General features: G+C 39.6%; 1 protein-coding gene across 1 annotated transcript; it reads left to right on the top strand.

Moving 5' to 3' along the window:
* Positions 1 to 4,497: 4,497 nt before the first annotated feature.
* On the top strand, positions 4,498 to 9,348 carry LOC139467445 (ice nucleation protein-like). The gene is made up of 3 exons (XM_071249000.1): positions 4,498 to 4,510; positions 5,941 to 6,021; positions 7,985 to 9,348. Exons 1-3 carry the CDS (start codon positions 4,498 to 4,500, stop codon positions 9,346 to 9,348), a joined length of 1,458 nt encoding a protein of 485 aa, XP_071105101.1.
* Positions 9,349 to 11,438: the final 2,090 nt, after the last annotated feature.

Here is an 11,438-nt window from a genome sequence, read left to right as displayed (position 1 = left end):
GGAATTCCTCATAAACGAAGTACTCCACGTTTGCCGACATTAAAGTTAACGGCCAACTTAGCTAAACAGTAAATTTTACACCCGATAAAATTTACATGTGAACAGCATAAAAACCGATATGGGGGTATTTGTTATGTTAATTCCTCTTATAAAATCGCTTGGCAAAAGTAAATATTAAAATTGTCGATGTACATATTTTAGTCATCTTCGTTACATAAAACTATACAGCATGCGGCTGAGGTTACGTCACATCCATGACGTTGATAATACATAAGGTGCTTGCATGAACCAGCAGCAGATAACACGGGACGTGCTGTGTGTCTGAATACCGTCACATAATGCAGAGGAAGTGGTGCACCCTGGAAAACGGATGACTGTGTGTTTCGTTTGTAATAATTATACACGTTTTAGAAGAATATACTTTCAGAATTAAAAAAACACGCACGTGACTGAGCTCTAAAGACAACACTAATGTAAAGTGTATTAGATCCTGACATGGTCATGTATATTTCAGATTACGTCAGAGGATGTTCTTTTGTCTCAAAACTGAACTGCAGGAGGTATGTGGGATTAGACATCGATGTGGTTAAGTCGCGGTGGTCGTCTCTGACACAACGTGTTTGAAATGAAAGGTGTTCTCTGATTGACAGGACAAGGATGAAACATACAATTGATATATATTTCCTCCCCTGCTTCCCTCGTAATTGTACACGTTGTAGGTAGTTGTGTCTTTCAGAAGGTATTCATAACCCCTAGACTGTCCCTGTAATATAGCGCCGCCTCCGTGGTCTTGTGGTAGAGCGTCCGCCCGGAGAGCGAAAGGTCCGGGGTTCGATCCCCGATCGCGTCATACCAAAAGTCGTTAAAAGATGGTACTTCTTGTTACCCTGTCTGGCGCTAGACATTAAGGGGCTAAAACAAGGACTGGTCGGCTCGGAGTCAGTATACTGTGTCTGAGTGGGGTATTCATGTTAAACTGCGGCATGGTATCTCAGTGAGCTAGCACTATAAATCGGCATCAGTCCGGACTAGTACAAGCAGCCACAAACACACACATATAAGTGCAATAATATTGGACGCGACGTTAAACCCAATTTCACCTCACCTGTAATATAGCGTCAAATAGAAAACCATTCAATATAAAACGTCGAAAGCCAGAGAATATACAGTCTCGACTATCCGATGAAACAGATCCCATTGGGCTTGGGCATTGAATGCAAAAGGGCGGAATGAAAACTATGCGAACGGATCACTGAAAGTCAGTGATGACACCAGGTGTTCGCGTACAGAGTATCAATATACTGTCTGCAGCTAAACTTCACATGACACTGACGACATTGTAAGCACATTGGACTTGAAATTAACAACATTATAGGAAGACTATACTTAAAACTAACTAAATAGTGGGTAAACTATACTTTGAAATGACTACTATGCAGGTAAACTGCACATGGAACTAGGTACACTGTAGGCAAACTATACTTGAAACTAACTACACTGTAGGCAACCTTTACTTGAGTCTACCGACAATGTAAGCAAATTGTATTTGAAAATAACGACATTGTAGGCAAACTATACTTGAAACTAACGGCATTATAGGTCAACTGTATTTACAACTAACGATATTGTAGGCAGAGTGCAGTTGAACATTACGACATTGTAGGAAAACTTGACTTCAAACTGACGACATTGTAGGCAAATGCACTGCAACTGACAGTATGGGAGGAATGTACAACGGGCAATAACTTCATTATTGCAAAACTGTCCCGACAACGAACAACATTGAACGCACACAACCAACAACAAAGTAGGCCAACTGGTATTTCATCATAAAAAAAAATAATATGCACCAGCGACCATCGATATTAGTTTTGTTGTTGTGAATTTTAATTTCGTATTTATCATGATTTCGTGCTGTTAAGGATGCAATGACGTAAAAACAAATTTCCCACGGAGGAATTTCTTATCTTATCTCATCATACTTTGAAGACAAACAACTAGTCTAAACCTACTCTCACTGTAAGCTGTACATGGCAGTGAGTATAGTTTAACGCCGCGTTTAGCAATATACCAGTAATATGACGGCAGGGGGTCACAGCTGGACACGGCTGCCTTCACCCATATGGGGATTCAAACCATGGCTTTCGGCGTGACACGCTTTGACACTGGGCTACCCTCAGCCCGTACATGACATCAGGCCGCTATTCCTGCACAATAATCGTTTTGTGTTGGCACAAGTAAACCCTTTCCTGAAAATGGTTGTGGCAGTTTGGCTGGATTGTATGAAATATTATCTATTAGACAATCTAGCAGGTAAGTTAACAACTTTTGATGAAAATACAGAACTGTTGTTTCCCTTCTAACTTAAGACATAATAGGGGGCGGTCGGGTAGCCTAGTGGTTAAAGCGTTCGCTCGTCACGCCGAAGACCCGGGTTCGATTCCCGACATGGGTACAATGTGTGAAGCCCATTTCTGGTGTCCCCCGCCGTGATATTGCTGGAATATTGCTAAAAGCGGCGTAAAACCATACTCACTCACTCACTCACTAAGACATAATAATGTATACTCAGTTTCAATCCTCGGTAATCCAGAATATGATATAGAAGGGACAACCGGGGACGATATATTTCTTGTGCCCATATCTGTAGAGAATAACCGTTTGTTTGGTCAGTTGAAATAACTCTATTGAGTCGCACATTTTGAATGTTTTCCGTTCTTTCGTTAATTTACACGGCGTCGAATAATTCTGTGGAAACTGGGTAATTTGTTTGCTTTTGTCATTTGGGTCTACTATGAATTTTCCCCCCAAAAGGGGTTCAAAGCCCATTAATCCCCTCCTCTGTTCCCCAGAACCGCCACTGTGTGACTAACAACAAGAATAGCCATTGTCTTCACTGGGGCGAGACGTATTTGAAGTGACTTGCAACGCAGAAAGTTTGAGCCCACAATGTACCATTAACAGACTAACTTCCACTACAATTTCAAATACACCTTACTCTGACGACAAACAGTGCTCGCCATGAAATATTGCACATCGTTGTGTATCATGGAAGGACTATGTCATGTTATGTGTGGCCTGCACATATACCGCTTAATTACGGTTTCTGAACATTTGTACACAAAAGTAAACCGCTAAATGATTCGAGGAGTTCAGTATACTCACCCCTGTATTATATGTTGTTTGCGAACAGGAAGCCGGTGTGGGTTAACCTAAAGTGGATCACACACAGACCTACTTAATTATGTCTCGCACTGTGTTGTCTACAAGACGTTTAAAGGGGGATGTGTGGTGTGTAATCAATATGTGCATACTCACCGCGTTGACGGTGTAACAAACTTATAACTAAATCACTTGGTGACATGTTTTCAACAAATAATAACAATTACTTCACTACTTGTGGACGAAACAAACGCAACTTCCGGAAATATTTCCTTTCCTGTTTTTCTAGATAACGGAAACGTCTGTTGAGAGTTGTTGTTTACATATTGTCAGTAAATAGATGTCAGCTTTCTATCAGTAGACAAGCGTAGATACTGCACTGACTGATCTCTAAAGACCATTAACTTTAAATATATAGCAGTCGTGCACGAGTAAATAAAGACAATTTATTTACGTATTTTATTTACGTCAAGGTGTTCCAGTAAATTTCACCCAAAGACAATCCCCTCACTTGTACTTAACAACAACAACAACAACAACAACAACAACAACAACAATACTAATCCAAGCAATTCAGTGTTGTGTTTGGGCTCACGTAAAGGCTAGGTCTACCCTTTCATCATATAAATGAGCTCTGGCGTAAGGACGTGTACATGTACATGTGTGAGTAGACATTTAGTAACATGTATGCTAATTGATATACGTATATTATAGAAGGGGAATTATGTCTGAATTGCTCAAGGGTACAAAATGGACGTTGTTACTGTCAACGCAGTGTTTTCATTTGAAGTATTTATGTCATAGATTATATGAAAAATACAGTTCTACGTTACAAGCGTTCACCATGCAGTGTTAATCCATGAAAACAGCCCTTAATTCATTTACGTATTTTATTTATTTCAAAGTGTTCCCTTAAATGTCCGCCCAAAGACAATCCCATCACTTATACTTGATGTGATGCAACAGCAGTACCACCACCACAACAACCACCACCACAACGACAACAACAACAACAACACTAATAATCCAAGCAGTGGATATAATTCAGTGTTGTGTTGGGTTCACATAAAGGCTAGGTCTTCCCGTTCATCATATAGATGAGTTCTGGCGTCAGGGCGTGCGCATCTATATGTGGGAGTAGATATTTAGTTACATATATGCTAATTGATATATGTGGTATTAAAGGGAAATTTGTCTGAACTACTCAAGAGTCCAAAATAGAAATTGGGTGCTTTGGTACTTTCAAAAGTGCATCAGATTATATCTGCCAGGATGTTTCGAGCACCTAACTTATCTGTTTAAAGTGTTTTCCTCTATTTGTTCATTAAAATAGCAATGGCAGTGAAACGTATGTACATGTGAACATTATTCCAGAAATAGTATGAATGATTTACGAGCGAATACTGTTCATGCATTTCTAAGTTTAAACTCCTAGATAGTTAAAAAATCACGATTCCTTTGTATACATAAAGTATGAAGAAAGAATTTAATTGTCATGTTTTAAGCAACATTAATGACAAAATACAAACCCAAATATAACAACCCTTAGTGGTATTTTAATTGTTTAAGTCTACTTCTGAAGAGTTCAATTTGTGGATAAAGCCTTACGAGTTATAAAACGACAATCGCTTTGTGGAACGGGGCCCAGCTGAAAAATATTATATCGATCACAAAAATGCATGTCTTTGGTCATGTTTCATATTCAAACTTAGAAAAGCTAAGCAACATGCCATTAATCAATTTTAACATGTGACCAGGTAACAGTCGGACGTGTCCAGACACAACGTCCTATATTTGACTAGGCCCTGTTCAGCCTGCAGGTGGAAGGTGTTATAAAGTCCAGTGGTGTGAGACTCTGTATGTATGTGCTCTATATATGTATAATCTCAGCTTAACTCGCGTCAAAGGTATTACCGATATGTACATAGCGTGCCTGGGGCGGAATACCATTCACAGGATACCGCTGACAGCTGCAGGAATGTGATCGCAATTCTTGTAATGAAAATTGGTGGCACATATTTTCCGAAGGTTAGCCTTGGGTATTGACGTAATATCTAATCATACATCACTGTCGTTTTATCATTGAGGGACTTTTATTAATGATTAAACACACCAGTGTAGATATTGGTAGTAGTTGCAAATATACCAACTGGAATTTAAATTGATTTGTTAATTTCGAAACGCGTATAATACACTTTGTTAAAATAGAGGTACATATATACAGCAATGAAGGTATATATATAGTCTGTCTTACAGACCCTGATACAAATATATATCAAATACAGCCCATGCAAGTCTATAATGTTTGGCAAGTCTAGATCACTGCAGTAATGAAGAGAGTCACTGGGCTCCTTTTTATTTTATTTTTATTAAGATAACTGAACAACTGTTTTTCTATGTACGATATGTTCATTTCAGAGACTAAATGTTAGTCTAGTATATATGTATACGTAGGGTGTACCGCGAATAACGTTCGACAAACATGGAGTAGGAAATACTTATCTCTTAGAAAGAACATATATGTCCATTAACGCTGAGTTCGTAATAAGTTCAAAAATAAAAACTTATTTGATATTTTTGGATTATGAAAGGTTTAACACGCATTCAGATAAGGAAATTCATTTATTTAACATAATTTAATATAATTTTCTCATTTCATCCCGGTATTAAGATACATCATTAACAGTCATTTCGATTGTTGGCGCATCCTTGGTTCGCACGCGTGAATTATTGTTGTAAAAATTCAACTCAGTATCCACGCATGAGTTGAATTTCCAGGAGAACATCCCTGGTCTACACCGGTAACTGAGAAGGCGTGGCGTGGATGTCAAGTTGACCTCAGGTATCGCCGGGGAGCAGGTGACACTGTCATGGCGTCGCTTGTTATATGAATCGTTGTTACCATTAACGCAGAGTTTTCATTTGAAGTGTGGATATTTCTGTCAAAGATTATATGAAAAATACAGTTCTAAAGTATGCGCGTTCACCATGCAGTGTTAACCCATGAACAGGTAGCCCTCATTTATTTAATATTTACGATCAGGGTAAGTTTTTGTTTTGCTTGTAAACATGCCCCTCACACACCGAAACATATTAGGGACCGACTATTTGATAATCTGGTGGGGGCCTTGGATTTAATCGGAAAGCATTTATTATCCCAGAAACTACTTGACAAAAAATGTTTACATTCAGACATTTGAAGAAAAGTCACAAATATTACATTCTTGCAAAAAAAACGAACAAAAAACAGACAAATAAAAACTAAAAAAAACAAAAAAAAACATTTAGGCTTATAGATTTAATTAGAAGAATTATCTGGTTTTGCAGCTAGCCCTGACAGAGTAACTATAGCAATATAGAAAATCGTGTTTCTTGAATTTAGTATTTATTGTCCTAGGACAGGATTTGCCTGATGTATCTGTGCTAGGTGGCCAAGCTAAAAGAACATTTCAGGCTTCAATAGTAAGGGTTCGATGTGGCAAATGTGGCCCATGTTTCAAGTCAGTGATTTATGTAGTCAAATATTTAAGTCATCGTTGTTAGATACCACCATTAGACATTATTGGAAATAGCACCACGTTTGAAATCTCAAGCGACACAAATATGCAGAGCACCGTTAGAAACACATAAGAAATAATAGGTAATATAAGTGTGTAAATTCCGTTTTACCAGAGTGTACATGTACCTATGTTGTGAATGCATCACGTGTTTCGAAAAACACACACACACGCACGCACGCACGCACGCACGCACACACACACACACACACGCACACGCACACACACACACAAAAACAAACCATCAAGCCTCGACAAAATGAGTGAGATAAAATGTCATTGATGGACATCAATAATGCCCCGGGGTGACTTTAAGAAGCCTGCGTTTATAAAAGTGTTTTTTTTCACTCCTTCAGATATTCTATTGCCATAAGTTCGTAGTTTGGAACAAAATATATATCCCCACTGCTTTATCTAACAACCATTATATGCAATGTTTGGGAAATATTTGGTTCATAAAATGTGGAACCCTCGAATCAGTATCGATAATATGTTATCAGGGTAATATCAGGAGTTTTATGCACCGGTTTAGAAATCCGGATCCATGTAAACTGCATTAAATACAAATAAAGGACTCATTACCAATCCATTTGTAAATATTATGGCATCGAAGAACTGAGCGATAGGCGATAAAATCTAACCTGGCTTAGAATCACAAGCAATGCTCTAGTGGTTCTGTCGTTTTGGTATTGATTTACAATTATTTCCAAATGTTATACATTATTTTTAATCATCGATAATTTCATACTTTTACAACATTGGTTGTAAAAACTATTTCCTTGATCTCTAGAAATTTACATTTGTCAGGATCCCTCTTGTGACTCTACAAATGATTCTGTTCGCCACTGACAAAGAATGGAATTCCGAGTTGTGAACAATCAATGTATTGACTTTTGAGTGAACGTTTGAGTAAGATGTTTGAAAATAAATTGCATGACTCACACTAGGGGATATATTCAACATAGGTCACCTACATTAATGCATTTACACAACTTTTCATACACAAGTACACGTGGTCTAAATCACTGATGATTAAGGGCGATACTGTTATGTATTTAAAAAATGATACAATAATTTATAAGCCTCTTCCCTCGTTAGATTTACAATGGACTGTCAATTGATAACAAATATCAATACATACATTTTATAATTTGTTCTCATAAGATATCAACAGTTTAGGAAGTCTGTATACGGATTGAATATATATATAAGTAGAGAAACCGGTGATAAACTCAGCTTCCGACAGGGCAGGGTTCTACCGACAGGGCAGGGTTCTACCGACAGAGCAGAATTCTACCGACAGGGCAGGGTTCTACCGACAGGACTGGCTTCTACCGACAGGTCAGGGTTCTATCGACAGGACAGGGTTCTACTGACAGGGCAGGGTTCTAGCGACAGGGCAGGGTTCTGCCGACAGGACAGGGTTCTACCGACAGGACAGGGTTCTGCCGACAGGACAGGGTTCTACCGACAGGACAGGGTTCTACAGACAGGGCAGGGTTCTACCGACAGGACAGGGTTCTACCGACAGGACAGGATTCTGCCGACAGGGCAGGGTTCTGCAGACAGGACAGGGTTCTACAGACAGGGCAGGGTTCTACAGACAGGACAGGGTTCTACAGACAGGACAGGGTTCTACCGACAGGACAGGGTTCTACAGACAGGGCAGGGTTCGGCTGAAAGAGCATGGTTCTACCGACAGGACAGGGTTCGGCTGAAAGAGCATGGTTCTACCGACAGGACAGGGTTCTACAGACAGGACAGGGTTCTACAGACAGGGCAGGGTTCTACAGACAGGACAGGGTTCTACCGACAGGACAGGGTTCTACAGACAGGGCAGGGTTCGGCTGAAAGAGCATGGTTCTACCGACAGGACAGGGTTCTACAGACAGGGCAGGGTTCTACAGACAGGGCAGGGTTCTACACACAGGACAGGGTTCTACCGACAGGACAGGATTCTACCGACAGGGCAGGGCTCTGCCGAAAGGGCTTAGCTTTTCCGACAGGGCTTGCTTCTACAGACAAGGCTTGGCTCTACAGACAAGGCTTAGTTCTACCGACAGGGCTTGGTTCTACCCACAGGGCAAGGTTTTACCGACAGGGCAGGGTTCTACCGACAGGGCAGGGTTCTACCGACAGGGCAGTGTTCTACCGACAGGTTAGGGTTCTACCGACAGGGCAGGGTTCTACTGACAGGGCAAGGTTTTATCGACAGGGCAGGGTTTTACCGACAGGGCAAAGTTCTACCGATAGGGAAGGGTTCTACCGACAGGGCAAAGTTCTTCCGATAGGGCAGGGTTCTACCGACAGGACAGGGTTCTACCGACAGGGTAAGGTTTTACCGACAGGGCAGGTTCTACCGACAGGGCAGGGTTCTGCCGACAGGACAGGGTTCAACCGACAGGGCAGGGTTCTACCGACAGGGCAAAGTTCTATCGATAGGGCAGGGTTCTACCGACAGGGCTTAGTTCTACCGACAGGACAGGGTTCTACTGACAGGGCAAGGTTTTACCGACAGGGCAGGGTTCTACCGACAGGGCAAAGTTCTACCGGCAGGGCAGGGTTCTACCGACAGGGCAAAGTTCTACTGACAGGGCAGGGTTCTACTGGCAGGGCAGGGTTCTACTGACAGGACAGGGTTTTACCGATAGGGCAGGGTTCTACCGACAGGGCAAAGTTCTACTGACAGGGCAGGGTTCTACTGACAGGACGGGGTTTTACCGACAGGGCAGGGTTCTCACACCATCTACTGATATTAGTGTAACTTGTGGTTTTGATATATTATGTCATCAATTGTTGTTGAAGACATGAAACGTTTTGTGAATATATACTTCTGTCTGTCACTTCTGGTCCCTTCATCCTGTGTTTTCTTTTGAAATAGACATGTCGAGGACATTTCTAAATATGAAGCATCAGCGACAAAAACTATGTCCGATGCAATTCCCTATTTTGACTTGTACCATATGCATCCGTGTCTTTTTCAGGTGAACAATAGACTTGCCCTTGCATGTGTTTGTGACGGCTGCCATAAAAGGATACGCTCACCTTTTCGCAAACATGATAATCATAGTCGGAATCGCACATAATAATCTGCTTTTGCTAGAGATTTCTTTTGATTATGGAAATGTTTTTGTCGTTTATATTTCACCATATTATAAATAGCACGTGCTGTGTGACGTACAATGTAATGTAATAGTTTGATTAATAGGTAGTATCACATGTACGTGTGTGTCATATGGATTCTACACAAACATTAAGGAAATTTGACCTATCCAATATCAATAAAAATATACAGTAAACTACGGTTATAACGAACTCAAAGGGACCACTGATTTTAATTCGTAATAACCGTAGTTCGTTATAAGCATATATACAGCATATATACAACAAATGGCCGGGACTAAAAAATAAGTTCGTTATATCGGTCAGTTCGTTATAAGCGTGGTTTACTGTATGGCCAATATATTATCAATTTGAAACCTCACACTACCCTTGGCATTAATGGTTGTAACTTAACTTCAGAGGAATCCAATCAACGAACGATGTATTATTAAACGTTCAAAACACGCTGTTTATTTGTTAATTAAACTGATGTATTGACTTGCAGTAATTCGCATATTTTGCACATTATGAAACATGATAAATACAGATAGTTCAAACTCCGTGGCAATGTCTATGTCAAGATATGTGTCAGAGAGTTTATGACATAAATACAATATATTATATCAGAGTACGTTTAAGAGAACGCCATTACGTGTCATATTACTAGTTTATCATATCTTGGGTATGCCCTCCATTTTTGTTTAGTTCCGAAATATATTTGTTTAAAACATCAAGCACATAGGAAAGAACCAATATGTTGTGTGTGTTGCATTTAAATCAGAGTGCAGGCATTGGTTATGTATGCAAATTTTACCCCCCAAAATCATGCAAGTTTCATGCATTCATTTTATATTAGTTTCATCAAATACATAACGATAATGCTTCATATTTTAAAAGTCACAATCCTTTCACAATTGTTATACACAATTTGCACAACTTCATCAGGATATCCACTCCTTAAGATGAAAATAAAATGACATAATGACATCTAATTCGTGGCTGATGGAAACTTGAAATCTTCGTCTCAAATGTCTCTTTTTTCATATAGGGAGCATAATCCGTCGTGAGGAGGTATTCTATCTTCTAAATCTTTAAGAAATAACGAAAGGAGTGAAGGTGACAAATTGTCTCTCTCTGTCGTACACCAGTGCAGCAAGGGAAGAAATCGGAACAAATATTTTTTACTAGAAACAGTTAACTTACTATCATGGTACATATAAACATTAAAATATTCACCATTTATATCGTAGCTCAGTAGGTATAGTCCATCTCTTAACACAGAGTTCAGTGCTTTATTACAGTTAATACAAGTACCAAATAGTTTTTACGTGACTTAAACAGTTCAGAAAAGAGTGAAGATACGTTCCATTGTAGAGAAGGTTTTTTTCTGAAAACGGCTTGGACTTCAGATAAATAATCATTTCCTCGATTTTGTTTATAATAGAAGTAAAAACTTTACTCAAACAAAGTATAATTGGTCCTTAGTTTTCTGGTACCTTAGGGTTATCTGTCTCATAAATTGGCTAATAATAACAATGCTTCAGGTAGATTTCCAGTATCAAATATTATATTAAACAATTTAACATAAACAGGAATCATTTTCGATAAGGAGTTGTT

The sequence above is a fragment of the Haliotis cracherodii genome, unplaced genomic scaffold (assembly GCF_022045235.1).
Source record: "Haliotis cracherodii isolate W230 unplaced genomic scaffold, xgHalCrac1.p SCAF_2, whole genome shotgun sequence".
NCBI lineage: Eukaryota > Metazoa > Mollusca > Gastropoda > Lepetellida > Haliotidae > Haliotis > Haliotis cracherodii.
This window is presented reverse-complemented; position numbering and strand designations above follow the sequence as displayed.